This window comes from Vipera ursinii, assembly GCF_947247035.1.
Source record: "Vipera ursinii genome assembly, chromosome: 1".
NCBI classification, from domain to species: Eukaryota; Metazoa; Chordata; class Lepidosauria; order Squamata; family Viperidae; genus Vipera; species Vipera ursinii.
The window spans coordinates 236,392,861-236,418,641 of record NC_139512.1 but is presented as its reverse complement, the minus strand read 5'-3'; the positions used below and the strand labels follow the sequence as shown (position 1 = coordinate 236,418,641).

Below are 25,781 nucleotides of genomic sequence, written 5' to 3'. Positions count from 1 at the left end.
AAGCAGTAAAAATGATTGACTTGGCTTGGTAATTTACTGTATAATCCAAATGTGAACTGAAGCATGCCTAGGAGGTAACAGTTTACTGAATTCCACCGGTGACATATTTGACTACAAATACACTATAAACAGAAGTGTTTCTTTTGTGATTTCATTTACATCACACATGATACTTTGCATATTATGAATGGTAGGGGGCATGTGACCTTTTCTGAATCACACTTGGTTTTTGAGTGGTGAGGCTAGAACAAAAAGTGGCTCAACTGTATTTTTAATTTCAACGTATTTTAAATTTAATTAATTAAATATAGCTCATATGATCACTTTTCTTATATGTAATAGTTTTCTTATTGTGTTTCATTTTGTTACAACATGGCAGCAACTTTTGGAACAACTCAGAAGGTCATCCCAAGGCTACAAGGCCATAATCTGACCCCTTCTTAAGGGGTCTTAAGAGGAATGAAGTGGTCAGCCTTATGCATCAATTATCCAAATATCCTTTTGGCTACTTGGCTCTGATTGTCAGGAATGGGGAATGATATTCCCTTAAACAACAAGCCCCAAATATCAGGGAGCAGAAGCTAAGCAAAAACTGAGATGTTGAGACCTGAGATCTGGATATTTCCAATCTTCGTCTCATCCTCCCTGAACTTTAATGAAAAACTATTATTGCCTTTTTAAAATGCTAATTATGGATTAAGCCACTTTATGAAGAATTTGCCTTAGAACTTAGTTGTGTTTTTCTGTTCCCCATGTATTTTTGAGGTGTATTACTTTATCAAGGGAAAGCTTTGACTTGATTCTAATGCAGCCTAAAGAGCTACGCCAGATCACCTTATTCGTAACTTTCTTAGCTGAATTAGAATTGAGGTTGTTCTAATTAGCTTCTTAGAACTTTTAAAAGCAAGTACATACTTTCTCATTAGTGAGATGTTTCAAATGCACCGTGTACAATCCAGTACTTATTTTTTATTTCACTAGCACTTCCACCACTTTTTATAACCTTTTTTGATGCTGCAGAAATAAATAGGGAAGAATATCTCCAGGATCATTAGCCCGGGCTCAGAAAGCACCAACAAATGGCCTCAAAAGAGGATGCTCTGAATCCTGAATTTCCTGTATTGTCCAGATCAAAATCCAAATGAGAAATTCTCAGCTTCTCCCATCTGCCCTTGCGGATCTACACGTCATTTCTGGCAACCCATAGCCATCTCCTGGGCGTGCTTTCCTTCTGCAACAACACGGAAGCCAAAGTAGAGCTTCAATAGCCTCTTTCCAAATGTTCTTTCTTTGGAACTGTTTCAATAAAAAATGCTAGCATTTGAGCAGTGTGTGGGTCTTATCAGTAATTTTTAAAGGGGCGGGTTGTGCCAAATAATGGGGGTCTGTCAACAGGCAGAGCAACTGTTTTCTTCTTTTGGGGATGATCCAAAAGAAAAGCATAAACCTGAATTATTTGGGGCAGGGGGTTACATATCCTTTTGGTTTTTCCCTCCACCCTGTAAGTGGGGAAGAACCTGGGTCTTTGTTCCATTAGGGCACAACATAATCTTCCAGTGGTTTAACTAGTATCAGTTGACATGTGTTTGCAATTTGCATAAAAAGTATTACTGAATTGCTAAATATTCTCCAATGGCCTTGGGGGAAGATACTTATAGAAAACAGACTGTGGCATTTTCCTTAAATGGGGATTACTTTTTCCTTTTATGTGGCCAGTTGACACATAACCATCAAGTATTCTACAGAGGGACCAAAACCATATGATAATGTGGGTGAATAGTATAGTATGGCTGTTCAGTGGTGGGATTCAAATATGTGAACAACAGGTTCTCTGCGTGGATGCCACTTCCGGAAGTCTATTCTGGGCCTGGGGGGAAAAAATTAGTTACCGGTTCTTCCAAACTGGTGCGAACTGGCTGAATCCCACCACTGCCACTGTTCTATTGTAATTATTTGGTAATGCAAAATAATCTCACATTCTTCTTTTTCATCTGGAAAGTTAAATAATTAAAAGAGGAAGTCTTTCATGTCTCACTGGCGATCATCTAGTGATAGAAAAAGGCTAATGCAGATAATGTGGTAATGCATTTAAAAAATACTGTTATTTTATAAATTGGCATCTAAGACAACTGTGCATAACCAACAACTTATGTATTCTGTCCTTTATTCTGGCTCCTCAGTTTCTGTTTCCCTGCAACCATAACTCCATCTTTCTGTCCTCCCAGCATACAATGAAGTCATTTTTGAATTTCTCCTAAATGCCAAGGATCCAAGATCCAGCCTTCTGTATTCTGTAGATTCCACCTATACCTGTACAGGTACTCCCCACTGAACATAGTCCTACCTACAAGTAGTTATTACTTAACAATGGAGTTTTTGTTACTAAGCAAAACAGTCAAAAAGTGCTTTCTTCTGAAGAACATATAGAGGGGCCGACTCAAAAAAATATTTTTTTAATTTCAATATGGACCAGCCCTATGGATATATTTATTAACCTGAAGTGGCAGGAATGATCTGGTAAGAATGCATATTTTAAATTTTCAGCACAAAATATATAGTTTAATAGGGAATAACAACATAAGTAAATACCTCATTCTCATATACATGTACAAAATCCTGAAATCTTAAACATATATATTTTTTGCAGCAACAACACACGTTTCTTTATTCAATCTTAGGCAGATGTATACATATATGAATAGAGAAATTTGTATTTCCAAGTGTGTGTGTGTGTTTAACCTTTATTCTATGCACTTTTTCCTCAGGCCTATTCAATATAATATTCGAATGAAAGCATACAGTGCCAAATAAAATAGGAAGATATGCCAAAGCCCTTAAGAATTGATTTTATGCACTTAAGACGTAATGCAGCTAAAGTTGCTTAAAGTTCTGTTATATGGATCTTAATATTCACTATATATTTGTCTACATTTGTTCATAGTTTCCTTTCTAAATATTTAAACCTGTGCCTGACCAGATCATTATTTTAATCCAGTGCTTCACTTCCTATCTAAGTGAATTTGACTGTTGCAATATAGTTGATATTTGATAGTTTTGCATTACTGGCAGCCTACCAATACTGCCATTTGTGAACAAGGATGCAGTTTTATTCTATACTGATTCGAGTTTTCTTTTCATTCATTTATTGAACCTTATTTTTAAGGAAGATGGAAGCCAATTTCAATCTGATTCAGTGACAAAAACACTGCCACTTTTACTTCAGATTGGGCTCTAGGTGTTCTATTTAGACTGACAGAGACTTGATTCCACCCATCTCAATGTCAATATTTTGTTTGTTCCTATTGAGATAGTCCTTGACTTACGACCACAACTGAGCCCAAAATTTGTTGCTAAGACAGTTGTTAAGTAAGTTTTGCCCATTTTACAACCTTCCTTGCTTAAGTCAGTCACTGCAGTTGTTAAGTTAGTAACACAGTTATTATGTGAACCAGGCTTCCACATTGACTTTGCTTGTCAGAAGGTCATAAAAGGTGATCACATGACCCCACATCACTTGCAACCATCATAAGTACATGCCAGTTGCCAAGCATCCAAAGTTTGATCATTAGACTACAGGCATGTTGTAATGATCATAAGTCACTTTTTTCACTGCAGTTGTAACAGTCACTAAACAAATGATTGCAAGGCGAGAACTACCTCCATATACTGCTATTCTTTCTTGCTCTGCAAGGTGTTCTCTGAGTAACTTAACATAAAAGTTTCCTCAGAGGAAGAGTTCCTATTGGACTAGTCTTCTAGTTTCCTTGTCCATAGAATTGGCAGGACAAGATGGGTTCAGTTTGAAACAACCCACTAAACTGCTTTATCTTACTCTCTATCAACAATTAGGACAAGCAGTAAATGCCATACTGTTAAAAAGAAGAATACAAAATTTCAAATTAAAAAGAAACCTTGATCATAAATCTGTTGCTTTCTTATATTTACCTTTAATACACATACAAAAATCACATACTCCAACACATAATGAGGCATATTTTGTTTTTAGAAGTTTAAGCATTTTTCATAATATGACTATTCAAGTATCCATTATGATCAGCTACTCAAAATGGGTTTTTTTGAGCTGTGCTTTAGTATATCTCCTTATGTGCACATTCTACAATCAATGCATATAAGAGGAATTTAGATTTTTAGAACATAACTGAGGAAATCAGCAATTATTGCAATGAATGTTAATCTGGCCAAAGTACTTATTCAACTGCTTTAAAGGTGAGATTCAATCCTGTGCCAGTACAATCAATAACACTTATAAATTAAGTGTTAGCTTGAAATGCACTGTAAACTAAATCCCATAAATTAGGAATGTAATGCTTAAATAATATATGGTGTAAATATTAAAACTAAAAAAGATTCCTTTTAAAAACTCTCAAATTTACTATAAAAATAAGAAACTAATATAAAATATATACTCTTATTTCAGTTTTTTTCCTGAATATCAGTTTGACCTCATTCAGACATGCCTTAAATTTTTAAAAAATGGTTAAAGATTTAGACAAAGCAGTTTTAATTTAATATTATCTAATTCACAGCCAAGGTTAGAGTCTAGAATTTCCACTATTTCACTGAAGAAAATAGTTTAGGCTGTAATCTTATATACATTTATTAGAAGTAAGAGCTCTTCAGACATTACTAGACAAACATATGCATCATATAAAATTTTGCAGCAAGTCCCTAAGCATTTAATAGATAAAGAACAGTGTTTCTCAATCTTGGCAATTTTAAACTGTGTGAATTTGCTTTCTGGGAAATTCTGGGATTTGAAGCTCACACATCTTAAAATTGCCAAGGGTGAGAAACACCCGTACAGAAGATGCCAATGAAAACAAAAATGGTACAAACGTGAAGTTATCCATTCTGAGCAACTTACCCTTATTTAATTTGAGATGCAAATCCTTGCTCAGAGTTTAGACCCATAAGTCAATTTTTACAGGGTCCAGACTCTCCTTGTAGAGGAAAATACAATCAATGGAATTCTCAGCAGTGCAATAAGTGTCAGTCACCCAGTTATTAAATCAGGCAACTACATAGCAAGTTGATAGCACTAGAAGTACTAACAATTCAAAAGAGAGAGAAACTGATAAACAGCCATCTGTTTCACAAAAATTACATTCCTCATCTTCACAGAAAGTACAAGATGACAAACTCTGCATCACCCGGGAGTTGTAGCTTTTCACTGTTCTTCTCCCTATTATGACCAATTGAAAAGCAAAGTTGTTAAGGCCCAACTTTTCAAACAATGATATTTATATGCTGATGAAACAATGTCAGAAGCAAAACTATCATAAAACTTCACCACTGTACTCTGCCGGATTGTTGGGGACAATATGCTGATATCGTAAACCACCCAGAGTGTGCTATAAAGCTCTATGGGGCAATATATAAGTCTAAGTGCTATTGCTATTGCTGTTAGGTATGATGCCCTAATTTCAATTTTCTATTTTGAGCAGATGAATAAAAGTCCTTTTTTTACTACGTATCCATGAATCTGAACTATTGCTAAATTTATTGAAAGGAGGAATGCTTTAAGTAACAAAATCATTCTTGTTTGAAGAATTATATCCTAAAATATCAATCTTTCAGAGAACATAAATTTAATGGACGTTATGTTCCACCGAACACTGCCCTCTCCTCACCACCTCCCCCTTCTTCAAGGTTTAAGAGAATTAACATTATTTAAGTGCCTGTGGTTTCCAGTCATGCTTATTTCTCATGAAAAGTCTTTACTGTAACTAATTGAATCTGGTCCTTCCTTAACATAGAACAGTTCGTCTTTCCCATCTAAACTGCATACTTGAGCACTGAATGCATATAAGTGATCGACACATACTGGGTTCATAATAATCCATCACAGTCACTGAAGCATCCTGGGTATTTGCCACTTTGAAGTCTCTCACAGCTGGAATATCCACACAAACCTGTGTTTCGTTTAACTACAAAAAAAAAAGATAACTTTCAGAGAGGACTATATGCTTCCATAATGAATACATATGAAAAACTAAATGTTTAATATTTTTTAAAAATAAACTTTCTATGCATCCATCTTTAACTGCATTACCCAGAACAGTAGATACAGCTATATGTTTACAAATGGCTGTCCTTTCTCGCAATCCTATCTGTAATTTACCAATAAGAGTAGACATATTGCATTACAGAATCACAAACAGGAGCTGATTCATACACATAAACGCAACAGTCCATATCTGTTACAGAATCATGCTCACCAAAATTTATTCTTATTTCCCTACTTGTTTTGAAAGTAAATATGGATAGATCAACTGCCTGTGATCAATTGATCAACTGCATATTATCCTGTGCCTGACCCCTTTTAGTTCCATACACCCCAGACTGGAAGGATTGGTTAAACAAGTTATCACTTCCTGAATTGCTTTTCTCTGAGGCACAAATGTGCTAATTTGGACCTTAATTAGCCAGCTTGCAGCTGTTGCCTGTAACTGACAAGACTTTGATCAGTTTCACACTTTTGGCTTTTGATTGCCTTCTAAGGTCTGGAGCACCCAGTCCTGAACTGCTAGGCAAACAACCAACACCACATTACTTTCAATGTGCATTCTCCATTGTTTACCCACTTATTGTCTTGTAATCCCTTCCTGTCAAGACAAACATCAACTTTCCTCTTGTTAATTATTTCAACACTGGTATGAGTATTCCAATAGGTGAGGATTAGTGGGGGAAAAGGGGCTACAAAATTTATCAGGCTTCCTTTTATCAGGCTTCCTTGTGAGTCACATTCTGGAAACCTTCCCCACCTTTTGGGCTCATCTGTCTGTCTGCTCATATCCTTCTGACACTGTAAAGCAAAGAAAACCTGAAGTAAAATCATAGTCACATGATTTTCCACTTAGTGACTGGGTTGCTGAATGAGGACTAGACTAAACTAAACCAGTTACATTACACTTATTGGCTGCAGCTGTGACCAACAACTCTGTTGCTCAGCAGCAATGTCTTTAAGAACAATATCATGTGAGCATGACTTGTAACTTTCTGCAGGCTTTCCCATTGATTTTGCTTATTGGAAACAGGCTGTGAAGGTTGCAAATGGCAATCATGTGACTACAAGACTGCATAAATGAGCACTGTTGCCAAGCTCCCAAATCATGACTTCCAGTGAACAGATGGCACACTGACTGCACGCCCAGGGAGGGATCCCTGAAGGATCTTTTTCAACAACCAACAGAAGGAACCGGCATTCCTTCAGTTTATATGACTCTCCAGAGTTAGGGAAAGTCCTAGAATTATCCCTCAGGATCCTCTGATACAGCAAAGGTCTGCAAGTAGCTTCAGGACCTGTGCTTCAAAGCAGCCTGCATGCCAAAAACTGGGGTGTAGGGCTGCAAGTTGTTGAAGCAGCAGCTGTTTTGGAATTTATTTTTCAAATGGGCAGTAAACTGTGCCTTTCATTTCTTAATCATTTTAAGGACTATTAATCTTTATTAAGCTAAAAGAGGCTTTCTTTAGCAACAGCCTGTTTGAAGATCTATGCTATTTTGGGGATTTCTTCAGTGTTAATAAGGAAGAAGGCTGCTAAAACAAACAAAAATAAGAAAGTGTGGAGTATCTTTTTTAAAAAAAAATTTATCGGAGAAACATAAGGGTAGAAAGTTGTGGTTGTAGTTTAGTATTTTCAGTAATTTGTAGCTTGGTCTGCTTTGCTCTAGGTGGGTAATTATGTTTTTTATTTGGATATCACTTCTGGATTTTGTGCTTGTGATGAAAAAAAATGAAACTTTGACTTTGGTTTTGCCAGTTAGATAAATTTGTTGTTATAGAAATGACTAGTTATATACTAATATAATATATATTAATATATGAAGCCGCTAGGTGAGATCATCCGTGGTTTTGGAGTGGGATATCATCAGTATGCTGACGATACCCAGCTTTTCATCTCGACCCCAAACCACCCCAGTGATGCCCTCGACGTGATGTCCCGTTGCCTGGAAGCGGTCCGGGTCTGGATGGGGAGGAACAGGCTTCAACTCAACCCGGACAAGACTGAATGGCTGTACATACCGGCATGTCAGGAAATTCAGATTATCCCATCTCTTAATATTGGGGGTGTTATTACCCCCCGTAGATAAGGCTCGCAATTTGGGTGTCCTCTTAGATTCACAGCTCTCCTTAGAAGATCATATAGGAGCTGTGACTAGAGGGGCCTTCGCCCAGGTTCGTCTGGTGCGCCAGTTGCGACCCTATCTGGACCTGGATGCCTTGCGTACAGTCACTCATGCACTTGTGACCTCTCGTCTAGACTACTGCAATGCTCTTTACATTACCTACGGGAGCACCTACTGCCGGCGTCAACTTCCCTCCGTCCTGTACGTTCCCACAGAGAGGGCCTCCTCAGGGTACCACCGGTCAGAGAATGTCGGCTGGTGACCCTCAGGGGGAGAGCATTCTCGGTGGGTGCACCAATCCTTTGGAACCGCTTACCGGCTGAACTCCGGATGGCCCCCGACCTTCGCTCCTTCCGGCGTGATCTAAAAACTTATCTATTCGAACAAGCCGGCCTGGCCTGATGGGTTTGGGTTTTAACATTATTTTAACTAACCTACCACATTGGGCACAATCACTTAACTTTAAATCTTGTATCCTGTATTCTTATTTTTATTGCCCTGTACACCGCCCTGAGTCCTTCAGGAGAAGGGCGGTATATAAATCAAATAAATAAATAAATAAATAAATAAATAAATAAATAAATAAATAAATAAAATATAAAAGTAAAAAGTTGAAGCTGGAATGTTATCTTGTACTATGCTAAAAATAGTCGGAAGTCAATGCTTTTTTTCTTCTCTTGTACTTCATATTTTCTTTCCCCCCTTTTCCTTCCCTTAATTTCCTATTTTTATTTGTTTTAATATTGATAAAACAATAGAAGTCATTAAGTGAAGCCAAGCACTCAAATCATGATTATATGACTGCCACTTTGTATCTAAATATTTTTTTTTACTAGTTATCTCCAGAAATGCAAAACATGCAACTTGATAGACTGGCTGAGTTGCTTTTTAGCACTGTTGTAACTTCAAATGGTCACTGATCAAGTGGTCATTAAGCGAGGACTACCTGTACCATGTGAATTCACGTTTCATGCCTCTATCTTATACTTTATTCTTCATCCTGAGTAAACACAGAGATGCTTGCACTATGGTCCCGAAACAGAAAAATCAAGTTGGCTATAACACTTCTTCATTCCTGTTTCTCTTTTCCTTAAGTATGAAGGCTTCCAATTAGAGCCTATAACTTAATAATTTTAATTTAGTCTTTTCAATCTTAAACATCTGTCTCTACATATTCTTACAATACTTGGCCAAACTTACACAAGTATACTTCATAAAATACGGCCTCCCCTGAATGAACTGGAAGATTCCAATTAAGTTACCTCAAAATTTTGTTGACAAAATATAATGTTTATTTTAAATGATAATTTTTTTAAAAAAACCCTTTTATAATTTTAGGTTTTGAACCAAAGCTTCATCATCATTCTGACCAGTATGTTCCCATTTCAACTTACAGAGTCCAGATATAAATGGATTTTGCCTTCATCTTTTTCCACCTTTTTCACTGGGGCATCTAATGACACAAAACTGGGTGACAAAGAGAAGCCACTCAGTAATCCAATCTCCATGAGAGCCATGCCAGTTCTTGAAGATGAGCCAGTACCCAGATATCTAACAAAGAAAAAAGAACGATTTACATAGAAATAACTGTGCATGCACATATGCACACACAAGCATGCAATGTTATTAATTCTTAATATAGAAGTGAAGTACAGAAATTGAAAAAGCCCCTCCATTTGTACTGGAGGAAAATAAATCTATAGAACAACATAAATAACTACACACTGCAATTTTATTTATAGTGTTTTCTATATATAGTATTCTAAGCCCTCCAGAGTTATCCTGTGGTAAGATGGGCAGCCTATAAAATTTAAAAATAAAATACCGTATATACTTGAGTATAAGCCGACTCGAGTATAAGCCGAGACCCCCATTTTCACCCCCAAAAACTGGAAAAAGTTCGTGACTCGAGTATAAGCCGATCCGCCGTTCTGCAAGCCTCCGCCGCCAGCAGAGGCTCGATCCGCCATTTTGCAAGCCTGAATACACAGGAATACCCTGTGTGGCCGCGGCTCTCGGGGAAGCCCTGGCTGTCCGCTTCCTCGCTCCACGCTGCCATTCAGGGCCCGCGCGTTCCCCGGGCAAATCGCGGCGCCCAGCAGGCGAGGAAACACGCCCGCTCCAGTCGCCCCCCCTTCCCTCAGGAGACGCGAAGCAAGTGACCGCCCGGAGCTTACCGAGGACTTGCGCGCGGCCGAGGCTTCGGTGCTTCCAGGATCGCGCGCACCTCTCCCAAGCCGCCGCCGTCCGGAGACCTGCCGAAGTTTGGGGAGATTTGGGGAGGTGCGCGCGCACCTCCCCAAACCTCCCCAAACGTCAGCAGGTCTCCGGATCTCCGTGCCTTGCCTGCCTGCTAATTTCCGCTGCAGAAAGCAGGCAGGCAAGGCACGGAGATCCGGAGACCTGCTGATGATTGGGGAGGTTTGGGCACCTCCCCAAACCTCCCCAAACGTCGGCAGGTCTCCGGATCTCCGTGCCTTGCCTGCCTGCTTCTTTCCGCTGCAGAAAGAAGCAGGCAGGCAAGGCACGGAGATCCGGAGACCTGCTGATGATTGGGGAGGTTTGGGCACCTCCCCAAACGTCGGCAGGTCTCCGGATCTCCGTGCCTTGCCTGCCTGCTTCTTTTGGGGAGGTTTGGGGAGGTTTGGGGAGGCAGGCTGCTTCGTTCCGCGGCGGAAAGAAGCAGGCAGGCCTCTGTCGCCGGCGGCTGGATCCGCGCTCCGCAAGCCTCTGCCGCCGGCTGGATCCACGCCCTGCCGCCGGCAGAGGCTTGCGGAGCGCGGATCCAGTGGGGGGGGAGAAGCCCTTTAGCAGGATTTGCCTGCATGCCGGCGGAGGCTGGATCCGTGCTCCACAAGCCTCTGCCGCCGGCTGGATCCGTGCCCTGCCGCCGGCAGAGGCTTGCAGAGCGCGGATCCAGTGGGGGGGGGAAAGCCCTTTAGCAGGATTTGCCTGCATGCCGGCGGAGGCTGGATCCGTGCTCCACAAGCCTCTGCCGCCGGCTGGATCCGTGCCCTGCCGCCGGCAGAGGCTTGCGGAGCACGGATCCAGTGGGGGGGGGGAAAGCCCTTTAGCAGGATTTGCCTGCATGCCGGCGGAGGCTGGATCCGTGCTCCACAAGCCTCTGCCGCCGGCTGGATCCGCGCCCTGCTGCTGCGGAGCGCGGATCCAGCCTCCGGCGGCGGCGGAGGTCTAGGGGTAGTGGGGGGGGGGCTCGCGGACATAGATGGGCTCAAGTGGAAGCCAAGCAGCCCTCCCGAATCTGGGCTTCTGGACGGAGCAGCCGGTGGTGCGTTTCAAAAAGCCAGATAAGGCAGACAGGGAGATGAAGAGTTCAACCGAGTTTCCTCTTTTGTTCAGGCTCCCCGATCAGACAAAGAACTAGCCAGCGGCAGGTTTCTCCCCTTTTCCCTCCCATCTCTCTTCCCCCAACCCTTGGGTCCCACAGCAACTCACGAACTCCAGCCGCCCCTTCTCCTTCGAAAGGTCTAGATCCCGAGATAAGATATATACAGAAATATACATAAAGAGAGACGGACGCAGGCTGTTGGTTTCTCGCCTCATCCCACGCACGCACGAGGGGGAGAAACAACGCTCTGGGCGGCAGAGTCCTGGAGAAAGAAAAATCGGCCGCAGCCTCGGGGTAGGCTTCTCCGGGGGCGCCGCCGCGATTCTGCAGGGGCCAGGTAGGGAAAACTCGCCGGGGAAAACGGGTGCCGTTGCAGCGCCCGGCGAGTTTAAAAGCAGCGGGTGCAGATGCCTGAACAAAAGAGGAAACTCGGTTGAACTCTTCATCTCCCTGTCTGCCTTATCTGGTCTTTCAAGAGGAGGGTATTCCTTTCACTTCTTGAACTTTCCCAAAGACTTGCAAACTTTTCCAACCATTACTTCCAAGGATCTTTGATTTTTATTTTTCCCCTTGCGACCTAGAGGAAATGAAGGTGAGCTGTTGATCTAAGTTTCTCTCTTCTTCCTTTGTAATTAAACTGGAAGTTTTACGTGTGGAAGGGGTAATCTGATTTTTCCTTCTCCAGGCCTCTGCCGCCCAGAGCGTTGTTTCTCCCCCTCGTGCGTGCGTGTGTGTGTGTGTGTGTCAGACAGAAACGGGCGGCAGAGGCCTGGAGAAGGAAAAATCGGCCGCAGCCTCGGGGTAGGTTTCTCCGGGGGCGCCGCCGCTGCCGTTCTTTCTTTCTCGTTCGCGGGAGCGCGAGGCGGCGTGCGCATAGAGAGGGAGCTGCCGAGCCTTCCCCAACCCGGAGAGAGAAGCGTTTCTGTGTCGGCGCAGGCACAGATACCCCTCGCTCGCGAGCAGCCTTGCCCTAGCCCGCCGGTCGCGCCCCCCCAGATGTTGTGAGCCTCGCCAGCGGCGGCGTTCCTCGGTGTGGGCGTGCCTGGTCTTTGGGTGTGAGGCTTTCGGAGAGGCTGCCTTTGGCTCCTGGTACTTGCAGCCGGTGTAAAAGAACAAGTCTGTGAAAGCGGGCGAGAATTCATTTCTTTTAAACCGGCTGCAAGTACCAGGAGCCAAAGGCAGCCTCTCCGAAAGCCTCACACCCAAAGACGCAGGCACGCCCACACCGAGGAACGCCGCCGCTGGCGAGGCTCACAGACGCTGCCGTTCTTTCTTTCTCGTTCGCGGGAGCGCGAGGCGGCGTGCGCATACAGAGGCGTATATAGACCCAGGGAGCCGCCGAGCCTTCCCCCACCCGGAGAGAGAAGCGTTTCTGTGTCGGCGCAGGCACAGATACCCCTCGCTCGCGAGCAGCCTTGCCCTAGCCCGCCGGTCGCGCCCCCCCCAGATGTTGCGCCCGGTGCGGCCGGCCCCCCCTGCACCCCCCACGCTACGCCACTGCACTACAGTCCTCGTGTTTCCCAGGGTTGCCCGTCATGCCAGACATTCCCTATAGCCCGATTCTTTAGCTCCCCACGTTCCTTAATTCGAGCGAATTTTGTCGGTGCTCCATGGAGAAACAATATGCAAATGCTGTTTATTTAACCGCGCAAAACTTTTTTAAGACTTTTCATTTCTGTTTTATGCATGGGCTGGGTGGGTCACGAAGTTTACCTCTGGGGACAGCCCGGCCACGCCCGCGCCCATCAGCTGTTCGGCGGGCGAACACCCAATGCCGGTGGATCCCGCCCGGCTCCGGGGACAGCCCGGCCACGCCCGCGCCCGTCAGCTGTTCGGCGGGCGAACACCCAATGCCGGTGGATCCCGCCCAGCTCTGGGGACAGCCCGGCCACGCCCGCGCCCATCAGCTGTTCGGCGGGCGAACACCCAATGCCGGTGGATCCCGCCCGGCTCTGGGGACAGCCCGGCCACGCCCGCGCCCGTCAGCTGTTCGGCGGGCGAACGCTGAACGCCGGTGGAAGGCGCCCGGCTCCAGGGACAGCCCGGCCACGCCCGTGCCCGTCAGCTGTTCGGCGGGCGAACACCCAATGCCGGTGGATCCCGCCCGGCTCCGGGGACAGCCCGGCCACGCCCGCGCCCGTCAGCTGTTCGGCAGGCGAACACCAAATGCCGGTGGATCCCGCCCGGCTCCGGGGACAGCCCCGCCACGCCCGCGCCCGTCAGCTGTTCAGCGGGCGAACGCTGAACGCCGGTGGAACCCGCGCGGCTCCAGAGACAGCCCGGCCACGCCTGCGCCCATCAGCTGTTTGGCGGGCGAACGCCAGACCCCGGAGCCCAGCCCTCCCTTCTCTCAGCAGCCTGTTCCGAACGAAGGGACAGTTCTTTTTTTTTGTTGACTGGAGTATAAGCCGAAGTGGAGTTTTCAGCCCAAAAAAAGTGGACTGAAAAATTCGGCTTATACTCAAGTATATATGGTACATCACTCCCCCACCCATTTTAAAGGAGCCAGATATCTAAATCAAAAACAAATACTGATTTCCAACTGTAACATTATGACAGGAACGACTGAGAGGACAAGTGAAGTGAAAGCATCAAACAGCAAGGACAAAAGTTTTTTAATGGCATGTCAGAACACACCCATTTAACATGAACAGGAAATTTCTGCCATAATTTTTCAACAAAGCACCTCTCAGATTTGTGCTCTGAATGCTGGGGAACCGAGTAAAATAATTATTTCTTGTTATCAGGTAGTCCTCACTTATGACCACAATTGGGGCCAGATTTTCCGTTGCTAAGCAAAATGTTAAGTGACTGATTTTACCACCTTTTTGCTACAGTTTTTAAGTGAATCACTGCCATCGTTAAGTGAATCATGAGGTCCTTGAATGACTCTGACTTGCCCCATTGCTTATTAGAAGCAAGCTGGGAACGTCACAAGTGGCAATCACATGACCCTGGGATGCTGCAACCATGGTAAATACATCCCCACTTACCAAGTGCACAAATTTTGATCATGTGACTATGGGATGCTGTGGTAGTCCGTAAGTGGTGGAACCAATCATAGGTCATTCTTTTTCAGTGCTGTTGTAACTTCAAACAGTCACTAAACAAATGATTACATCAAGGACTACCCGTATGGAGGAAATTTACAAAAAGACTCACTTGCCTAAGCAAAGCTCTTGAGTCTGGAAGCATGAATCACTAAACGCAGATCATATCTGGATAGGAATTCAGTACACTCTAAGAACAGAACAATCATGTAAGATCAGAGCAAAGGACACGCTAGGGCGGCCATCATTCTCCAACCACATGCCTTTAAGAAGATCCAGCGATAAGTAAACAGCAGCACCTTTCTCCTTTTTTCTGTGACTGACAACGAGAGATATTTCTTTTGATAATATATAGCTAAACAGATTAATAGCTCCTGATAGCTTTATCGTCCCTTAATTTTAGTCTCTTTTAACACAGCCCAAATGGGCAGTCAACTTTATGTCGTGTGATGGTGACTTCCAAAGTTCAGCAATACATGATAGGAAGTACTGTGGTTTGAAGTTGGTGCCCGAGTCTAAAAAAATAAAACCACCTGTGGGTGAATCACCAGCTCTATTGAAAGCAAATAACCAAACATGGTTTTAATTATGCCCTTGTTATAATTGTAGAAGAAAAACAGTAATACTTAAATAGTAATGGGTAATACTTAAATAGTTATAATCAATTTATAGATAAGAGCCATGGTGGCACAGTGGTTAGAATGCAGTACTGCAGGCTAACTCACTGTTCACTCCAGGAGTTTGATCCTGACTGGCTCAAGGTTGACTCAATCTTCCATCCTTCCGAGGTTAGCAAAATGACGACCCAGATTGTTGGGGACAATATGCTGGCTCTGTAAACCGCTTAGAGAGGGCTGTAAAGCACTGTAAAGAGGTACATAAGTCCAAGTGCTACTGCTATTTTATACTGCTCAAAAAAAATAAAGGGAACACAAAATAAGACATCTTACTATTAAATACAGTACATTGTGTTGTTTAAGTGTTCCCTTTATTTTTTTGAGCAGTATATATCAAACCAATATGAAAAAAGAAAGCCAACCAACAAAATGACTGGCCTACATCGTGTTCAGGGGAATGCCAAGGTTTTATTGGGGGACAAATATATAAGTTTATATGGCTGCCTATCTTAATCATATCTGTGCAGCTAGTAAAGGCATAAAAACAAAAACAGGTCTTTAAAAATAGTAAAAAGATGGCAGGTAAAAATACAGAACTCATTCAGTGCAAGACTAAAGCACAAGCTAAGCTGTACATACCCTAAAGCCTGAGGGAAGAACTTATGAACTGAACTGTCTCTTTATAGTAGATTTAACTAAGCTTTAACTTTGGTAAGACTTTTTGTTTCATTCATTCATACATTCATTCGTTCATTCATTTAGAACACCTGGCAAAATATAATGGAGTGCTATGCATAAACTTTGATTTCTCTGAAATATTTTATAAAGATATATTAGTTAAAGGGAGAATCAGCTTAAAAGTGATTTTAAAAATTGTAAATAAAAGAGAATGGATAGCTTAATACATTTACTTACCTGGTACACACATTTAAAGTTAACCTGTTTATGTCTTCTTTGTCATCCTTTACATAGACATCTAAGTCAAAAGCGTCTTGATTTTGTGCAGATCTACGTCTTTTGCTGGTATGTGAATGTATTGTATTGTATATAACATTGAGCTATAGAATTGCAAAAATAAAAATGATGATATTCAGTGAAGAAAGCAGTGATTTGTAGAAAAGAGTAATAACAGCTATTTCATAGTTTATCAGATTAAATTCATATATGCAATACTGTAACTTGCAGTCAAAAAATAAATGGACATTTTGCAGCCTTTTCTGAAATAAAACTTTCAGTTTCAAGTTCTCAAAACAAATCTATCAAAAGCGCTTCAAAACAACAAATCAAATATGCTTTCTTCTGATTGGACCTGCTGTGAACGTGGTCAAATCAAGTTGGAAATAAATCAAAATGTTGTCATCACCCAAAATGCTATCGTTTCAGTATCTGCCAAGAAAAGCAAAATCATAAAAATTTACTGGCAATTCAGAAACATCTGGATCAACATACAGGCAGGATAGCTTCTTAAACAGCTATTTCACTGGAAGAAATTTTATGTTCAATTTTTGATTCCTTCTTGGCCCTAAACAAAAATAAACTCATGAAGAAAGAAAAGCCTACAAAAGAATGATCAAGCATGCTTTCAGTTGGTTCCAACATCAGCCCAGTTTTCTTACCCAGCCTGGCCTGCTGCAAACAGGGCAAAGCAAGATATGCTCTCATAGGCAGAAAGAATTTTACCAACACAGTTTAAAAGGTATCTTGATATGACAATTTAGACAGGAGTAGTGGTAGTGGTAGAGTTGGAAACGACTAGCACGCATGTGCGGGGGAACCTTTACCTTTATCTTTAGTGGTAGATATCCATGCAACGTACATCCATATATTCACTAGCTGGTACACTCATAATGACTGACATCCATGTCAATATATAATTCTGGAAACTACAAAACATCATTCAAGATGTCTGGAACCTCTGACACAGTTCATACACATTTGCCTATTCCTATGTCAAATCACACATCTTTCCTTAAAGACTCACTTCTATTATGGAAATACTGATTTCCCTAGGCCCGGAGTGGTGAGCCTATGGCAGGCATGCCACAGGTGGCAGGCACACAAAGCCCTCTCTGTGGGTACATGCGCCATCGCCCCAGTCCTAGGCCTTCAGCTGGGTTTTATAAAACCTTTTCACTTTGGGCCTCCGCCGCCATGTGCAAAAAAAAAAGGTTCAATCAATCAATCAATTTCAACTTCTCATGGGAAAAAAACGATCTCAAAAAGTTGGAATTGATTTTTAGTCCCACCCAGTCTACCATTACCACAGCAACCACGCCCACCCAGTGGGCCACGCCCACCCAATGGACCACACCTACCCAATGAGCCACACCCACCTGGCACCCAACGTTACATAAGTGGATTTTGGGTTGCAGTTTGGACATTCGGTCTCTAAAAGGTTCGCAATCACTGCCCTAGGCTATCTATCTACTGCTTTTATGATTGATGGTGAATAAGATTATGTAAGTATTCCACATCTGAGTCAATGACTCAAACCAATTGTGTCATTTTGTAATTCCACCTTTTATCTTTTTTTTAAAAAAAATGATTTCTGCTGCTGAACTCCAAAACTAGAAAGATAAGCCAACTATATTTTTCTAAAGGGCATAGTCTCTCATTTAGTTAAACAATAGTGTGGTGCATATTTTGCATCAGTTTTTATATCAGTTTTATGTTGTGATTAAGCACTCTTGGGGAGATGCAAACAGCTACCTGCAAGGAAAAAGGGGGGAAATCTAAAGCCATGAACAGGAAGATTAATAGCTGGTTATCAGAATTTTCTGGAAATTATTATTTCTGCCAAAAACACTTTGTTATGAAGTTCTGCACTTGCCATATTCACTAGTTTCTTATTTTGAATATGTTGACAGCTATATGAGAACAGTTTGATTTACTGATTAAAGGCAAACCACTCCAAAAGATCTTGTCAAGAAAACTGCATAGGCCTGTCTATGTAGTTGCAAGAAACAAGAATGACATTAATTCATTAAAAAAATCTGCATTAGTAAGTATGCATTCACATTTGCAGAAATTTTACCTTTGTACTATGTACAGTTTGTCTTCTACTGTTCATTTAGTATGTTATTAAAATGTGCAATTTTACCACAAATGCTAAATTTATGCCTGTGTACATATATTTTACATGTTATAAATTTATACATTTGAATTTCTGTAGTAAAATTTCTTCATGGTCAGGTAAAACATTGCAAACTTGGAAGCTCGAGCAAACTTTAAGTAAATCAGAAAGTGAATATTCTCCTTAGCATGTCACGTCCAGGTTCATTTTCAAAAACACTTGCCATTTTAAAATTCATCTTTCTCATCTACCTACAATTCTTGTTTATTGCATACAGAAACAGCAAAATTTTACCTAAGTGAATAGGAGGTACCGTAGTTTTAGTCTTCATGAAAGATGCTTGAAATAGAATGTTTAACACACATATTAAACCACTGGTTATGGTTATGGCCAAGCCATATATATGTAAATGTAGTCACTGTGGCTTAAACCAAAGTTAAAATTAACCTTGGCTTATCCTAATGTATTAACGTGGCCTTAGTTTTGCCAGTTCTTGATTGGAAAGAATCTCCAATGCTTTTCCAAGATTAATGGCAGGAAGATGGTATCCTTCACATTTATGAAACTGCAAGAGTTTACACTTCTAGAACTACTTCAGCAATTATTGAAAACAAGGAGCTTCCTTGTGAAAGCATTATTAAAAAAAAAATATCAAAAATTTGGAAAACTGCCTTCAGTCCAGGAATCTTTACTCTCTCGTGTTTATCCTTATGGCTGGATCTTAAACAGATGTCTGGATGAAGGTTTATGGTTAAAGGGTTATTTTCATTAAGAAATTTTTGGTAGCATTTTCTCTGGCTGCTGCATTAAGCTTTGAGGAAGAAAACAGAATGCTAATGAGCTTGCATTTTAAAAAACGAACTTCAGCAGGTGTGAGAATGGGTGGGAAGATTCACACATTCCTGACTTGGGTTTTACTAAAGCCCTAATGTCAAATAAAACTAAACTGAATAAAACTAAATAAAAACTAAACCAAATGTATTCACTTGCTTCAGGAATGAAACACACACACACACACACACATTAAGCATGCTAGTGTCTCATTAGGCTACATTTTTTCACTTTATTGGCATATATAGAATTGAAAAATCAGGGCTGCTCACTAGGCTGAAAGCTGAAAAATATCTCTGAAGAAGATAATTGGAAATCACCTTGCTGACAAAAAAAATTACATGGATGCAGTCAGAAAGATTCAAACTAGATACAGAACTATCTTTATTTTTTAAAAGTTGAATAAATAGTTGTTTTCCTTATATCCTGGAGAGCAGTCTATATGTTTATCAACAGTAGACACACAGAAAGCATAGTTCTGTTTTATCCAAGGGAAATAAAGGTGAGGGGTGCTAGATGTTACCTAGTTTGGGTAATGAAATATCTGCAAGAAAACAACCAAGCTCAGAGAACACCAAGGACTCCTCATTTCAACTCTGAGTTACAAATATTCTCCTTTATTGATAAAGATTCAGACTATTTGAGCATCCATTCGAATTTTTGAATGCAATTAAAAGAACTTATTTATGGATGCAAAATAATAAAAAAATTACAGGAAAAATATGTAAGATTCTTTGAAAAATCAGTTTTATGGAAAAATGTACCAAAACTGGCATCTCTCTCGGAAGTGGATGGTCATTAGACTTTGCTATTTAATATAATACACTATTCAGAAGAAATTCAAAAAATGAAATGGAGTTCTCAAATGACATGATTCATTCCTGCCAGATGTTTAAAAAACTTCTCTCTCCCCATTTTTCTGCCCAATCCTGTATAGGCATAAATCAGGAAGTCTATTGCACTAATAATGAATAGCTAGACATGGTTGAAGGGTTGCTTTTGACTTGAATTACAACTGGTAGCATTGCCGTTGCTAACTCTAAATGAAGGGACAGGTTCCACTTTGCACATGATGTAATGATAGTAAAATACATTATTGCTTCAGTTCATCTACTCATAAATTCCAAATGTGATCATTCTTTATAGGCTTGTTGTTGTTAGCTGCGAAGTCATGTCCGACCCATCACGACCCCATGGACAACGTTCCTCCAGGCCTTCCTGTCCTTTACCATCTTCTGGAGTCTATTTAAGCTCATGCCTACTGCTTCAGTGACTCCATCCAGCCACCTCATTCTCTGTCGTCCCTTTCTTCTCTTGCCCTCAACCTTTCCCAGCATTAGGCTCTTCTCCAGTGAGTCCTTCCTTCTCATTAGGTGGCCAAGGTATTTGAGTTTCAACTTCAGGATCTGGCCTTCTAAAGAGCAGTCAGGGTTGATCTCCTCTAGGACTGACCGGTTTGATTGCCTTGCAGTCCAAGGGACTCGCAGAAGTCTTCTCCAGCACCATAGTTCAAAGGCCTCAATTCTTTGCCTCTCAGCTTTTCTTATTGTCCAACTTTCACTGCCATACATTGCAAGTGGGAAGACCATAGCCTTGACTATATGCACTTTTGTTGATAGGGTGATGTCTCTGCTTTTTAGTGTGCTGTCTAGATTTGTCATGGCTTTCCTCCCGAGGAGCAAGCGTCTTTTAATTTCTTGGCTACAGTCCCCATCTGCAGTGATCTTGGAGCCCAGGAAAATAAAATCTGTCACTACCTCCATTTCTTCCCCATCTATTTGCCAGGAACTGAGAGGACCAGATGCCATGATCTTGGTTTTCTTAATGTTAAGTTTCAACCCAACTTTTGCACTCTCTTTATAGGCTGCTCACATGTAATTCATATAAGTCATGCAATGTTAATTGCTGCTGTTACCAGCAATTATTGCATTCTGTATTAGTACAGATTTTTTTAATGGGAATTTCATGTATCATTTCAATTTTTTTATTGTACATTTTGACATATTAATATACCCTTGGCATACTGATATCAACTCTAATGTTAGAGTATTTTACTAGAAAAGGGTAGGTTGCTTGGTTTGACTATAAATCAGTCATAAGTCATATTATTATTAATTTATCTATTTTCTTAGAGTAATTCAATCCCAATAACAAACTGCAATCATTCTTAAAGGATGGGGGTTAATAAAAGAACAAGAATGGCAGAGTTTAATGCTCTCCAGCCTAGAAGTTATGCCTTAGTATACTTTAGGAAGAGCAATCCTTCAGCTTGCAAAGGTTTTTCGCACAGAAGAGCTGTGTCATAAATGAGAAAACGCTGGCTGAGCAGTCTCTTAATAAGAGTTATGGCAGAATTTAGAGTGCTGCATCTACATGTGGAGACAAACCATCTTCCACCCCAGGTGCCGCGGACTATATGATTTGTGGTGATACAGAAATGGCTCTTTGGATAAGGATCAGAAGTTCTGTTTCATTTGGCTTATGTACTTATTGAGCTAAAGCAGAAAAAAATAATTACCTGGATAATAAATCACTGCCCTTTGCTTGAAAAGTTTCTATAACAGTCCATTGTCCTCCAGAAGGAAAGGGAATAAGTAGTCTTCAAGAATGAAAGGTAATCTATTATTTTCCCATTTCCTTATTTAGTTAAACTACGTATATGCTGTCCTTTCTCCTTCATTTATTTCATTTCATTTATTAAATTTGTATACCGCCCTTCTCCCGAAGGACTCACGGCGGTGAACAGGGCATATATAAATAGAAGATACAAAAATTAAAAGAGAATTAAATAATTGCCCAGATAAAACAATAACAATATAAAAACCCATTAAAAACCCTAACATCCCCCATCAGGCCAGGCCAGCTTGTTCAAATAAATGGGTCTTCAGACTGCGCCGGAAGGAGCGAAGGTCTGGTGCCATCCGGAGCTCAACCGGCAGTTGGTTACATAAAGCCAGAGCGCCCACAGAGAAGGCCCTCCCCCTGGGGGCCACCAGCTGACATTCTCTGACCGGAGGCACCCTGAGGAGGCTCTCTCTGTGGGAACGCACAGGGCGGAGGGAAGTTGACGCCGGCAGCAGGTGGTCCCCGAGGTACTCCGGACCCATGCCATGTAAGGACTTAAAGACCAAAACCTTGAATCCTTATGGATGTCATCAAAAGATATACAGTAGTCCTCGACTACCATTCATTTAGTGAACATTCAAAGTTACAATGGTACTGGAAAGAGTGACTTATGGCTGTTTTTCACACTTATGACCGTTGCAGCATCCCCATGGTCATGTGATCAAAATTCGCCCGCTTGGCAACTGGTTCATATTTATGAAGGTTGCAGCCTCCTGGGGCTCACGTGACCAGCTTTTGTGGCCTTCTGACAAGCAAAGTCAATGGGGAAGCCAGATGCAATTAACAACCTGGTTACTGTCTTATCAACTGCAGCAATTCACTTAACAAACATAGCAAGGAAGGTCATAAAAACTAACATAACAACTGTCCACTTAGCAACAGAAATGTTGGGGTCAATTGTGGTCGTAAGTCAAGGACTGCCTGTAACAAGTGAAAATATTAAATGTACCTCAAAAACATTTAGGGCCTCAAAAACCCATAGACTAAACGCACTCAGGGCTGGCCTCTCAAAAGGCCATTCCTCAGCTGATAAGACTTCAAATTTCATTGTGACCACTCTGAACTGTGTCTGGAAAACAACTGGCCACCAGTGAAATTGTTCCAAGCCAGGAGTAACATGGGACCTCCAGGAGATACCACTCACTATTTATGATGCCACTTTTCAGCAGTAGCTGCAATTTTCATTCTCAGGAGCTGCTGCTAAAGAAATGCATGGCAATAAATCAGCCCTGAGGTTATCATTGCATGGATTTTAGGATTCTTTATCAGCTAAAACTGCTGTGGCTCTCCAGGGTTAATGCTGAATCCAGAAGACCCACTAGACTACAAAATTGATTCTTAAAGGGGTCTCCTTCTAAAACAAGCATTACAGGCAGTCCTCCACAGACAACAGTCCATTTAGTTCAAGGCTATAATGGCAATGAAAAAGCGACTTATGCCATTGCAGCATCCCCATGATCGTGTGATCAAAATTCGGACTGACTCATATTTATGACAATTGCAGTGTCCCGGGATCGTGAGATCACCTTTTGCGACCTTCTGACAAGCAAAGTCAATGGGGAAGCCAGATTCACTTAACAACCGTGTTACTAACTTAACAACTGCAGTGATTCACTTAACAACTGTGGCAAGAAAGGTCATAAAATGGGGCAAAACTCACTTAACGACTGTCTCACTTAGCAAGAAATTTTGGGCTCAATTGTGGTCCTAAGTCGAGGACTACCTGAATTTCCCAACTCCTGATGTCCAACTCCCAGCGTTATTAATTGCCATGTCTTATTTTATTCCTTCACATCTAAGTCCAGTGTCATCTGGAGACATTCAGAGGCCCTAAAAACTTTAGACCTTAAGTCTGTAAGAAAGGAAAGGAAATTTAAGTATTATCAGCATATTGGTGGTTTCTGGCTCTCAACTTGAGAACGACACCTCCATGTGATTTCATATTGGAATCAAACAGAATTTTCCCATCTTTACCTATACAAGGGAATTTCTGATATTGTCCTCAAATCCTACAGGCTGCAATGCTACTTAAAAATAGATAAATATACAGTAGTATCATATACCTATAGACAGTTGATTAGTTAAAACACTATCTTTTTCCATGTGGTAATTACAAATACAAGATAGTATATGTTTGGGTCTATGCATTTGGCATCTAATATTTATTTATATTTTTCTTAAAAGTTGTTAATAACTTGATAGCACATCAATTTTGATTGTTTTTTTAAATAAGATTGCAATATTTTTGCATGTGTAGACAACTTCTAACAATTTGACTGCTGTTAAAAACAATTCCAGCTGAGTCCACCACTGTCAGATATGATGGATGAGCAATTTATTCCCTGCTGCGGTATTTTCAAATGTTGGCCTTCATTAATGGACCTGAAGTTATTATCAAATGTATATTTTTTCATAAAAATAAATATGATTTCTGAAAATGCAGATGCCAAAATAAGAGCATTTTATAACAAGCCCAGCCCTCTCTGAAATTTTATACATAACCTATTCTTCGAATTCTGTTTGTGGTCCATTACAGCTCTTACATTGCTAATGTCACGTATTCTACTGCTTATTTGTACTGGATTCTAATCAACTGGAATTTGGCTCATGTAATCCAATTGTTTTACAAGGATTGAAGATAAAAAGATATAAAACAGGCCTAGAGTTTCTATGCTAACTGGATTTTGTGTCCCTAGCATCCCTTTGATCCACAGAGAACACAATTTCCTTTGACAGCAGTCCAAATATGGAGACAGGTCTCACATGCCAATTTTGTAAATTGTTTTCATTCTCCTTCTCATCTTCCCCAGGACTACTAGACAGTATTTGATTTGCTATGTTGGGTACAATGTCAAAATTGGACAAAAGAGCAATAAGCTACTGGCCGACAAGAGAATGACTTGCATGCATTTTGCCAGGGTTAAAAAAGTAAGATATATAATGAACACTGAAAAATCTAAGCAACAATTGTTGTGGCAGGGAAGAGAAGGGAAACAGCAGACCTTCTCTGGAAAATCAAGTGACTATTTTTAAACAGAAAGGCTGAAGAAAGGGAAGAAGACACTGCTCCAAATAAGGAATTGCATGAAAATTTGAGCTAGCACATTCCACACTATTTACAAGGAGCCCATGATTATTATATTGAATTATGAACTGGGCAGCATTTTTATAAAAGACAACACTTCAATACTGATAGTAGTGATGTTGGGGGTTTCCTGAAAGCCACTATAGATCCAAAATGAAGTTAACAACATGTCTGTCAACAGAGTTCATTTTTATGAACTGCAGGCTATACTGCAGTTCAGAATAAAACTGTTCACATCAAAAAGTCCTGTTGCTGATTTTGAAGATCCATCCTGTACATAAAATATTAATCTTAAAGTGACATTTAACGGCATCGTAACGCTATTACAATTATCTTCTGGGAAAACACCATTCACGCACAGTAATTAGAACCAAAACTATATTTTCCAACATGATAGGTACATTGGGTCTGTTACATAATTATTAGAATTAATTAATTAGAATTCTATGTTAATATGATATTGGTAATCAGAGCAATTTAAAAAAGATTGAACAAAAGAATTACTTATGGAGAAAATAATCTAAAGTAATAAAGTCATAAGAACAGCTCTGATTTGATTCTAGATCTAGTTTGTACTCAATATTGACTCTACCCTTGATAATTCAAATATTATCCAACCAAATGGAGTATCTAATTCAATACAAAATCCTTAGAGAAAGAAAATTATTATTATATATGCCTACCTGAAAAATAGCAAAACCACGGCCATTTGCAGAAATTGCAAGTGTAACAGGCTGTGCGGCTGGAAACTAAAAGAAATGGCAGATTTTAACATGGTCAGAAAAACATTCCAAACTAAATGAATTGCCTGAAATTAAACTTTTTTTTTAACTACAGTACCTCTTTGGTCTTGAGAACAAAACGGTTTTCATGGTCAATTTGGAAAACAGTTGGATTTTCTTCCATGGATGCAATCACTGTCACATCTATTTCTGTCACAGAATCAGCTGTGAGTGTCGCAAAGGTACTCAAGGCTTGCAGAGCCACTATAGTGTCCTACC

The 25,781-nt window shown here is 41.0% G+C and overlaps 1 protein-coding gene across 1 annotated transcript in view; it reads right to left on the bottom strand.

Moving 5' to 3' along the window:
* Positions 1 to 3,927: 3,927 nt before the first annotated feature.
* The window catches only part of CD109 (CD109 molecule), a 98,065-nt gene continuing 76,211 nt past the window's right edge, over positions 3,928 to 25,781 (bottom strand). The window contains exons 28-33 of the mRNA XM_083377757.1: positions 25,621 to 25,776; positions 25,464 to 25,529; positions 16,082 to 16,224; positions 9,545 to 9,701; positions 5,846 to 5,948; positions 3,928 to 5,203 (exon numbers count right to left, since the gene is read on the bottom strand). Of these exons, the coding sequence (XP_083233883.1) occupies positions 5,031 to 5,203; positions 5,846 to 5,948; positions 9,545 to 9,701; positions 16,082 to 16,224; positions 25,464 to 25,529; positions 25,621 to 25,776 (798 nt within the window). The 3' untranslated portion in view covers positions 3,928 to 5,030. The remainder of the gene's footprint in view (positions 5,204 to 5,845; positions 5,949 to 9,544; positions 9,702 to 16,081; positions 16,225 to 25,463; positions 25,530 to 25,620; positions 25,777 to 25,781) is intronic.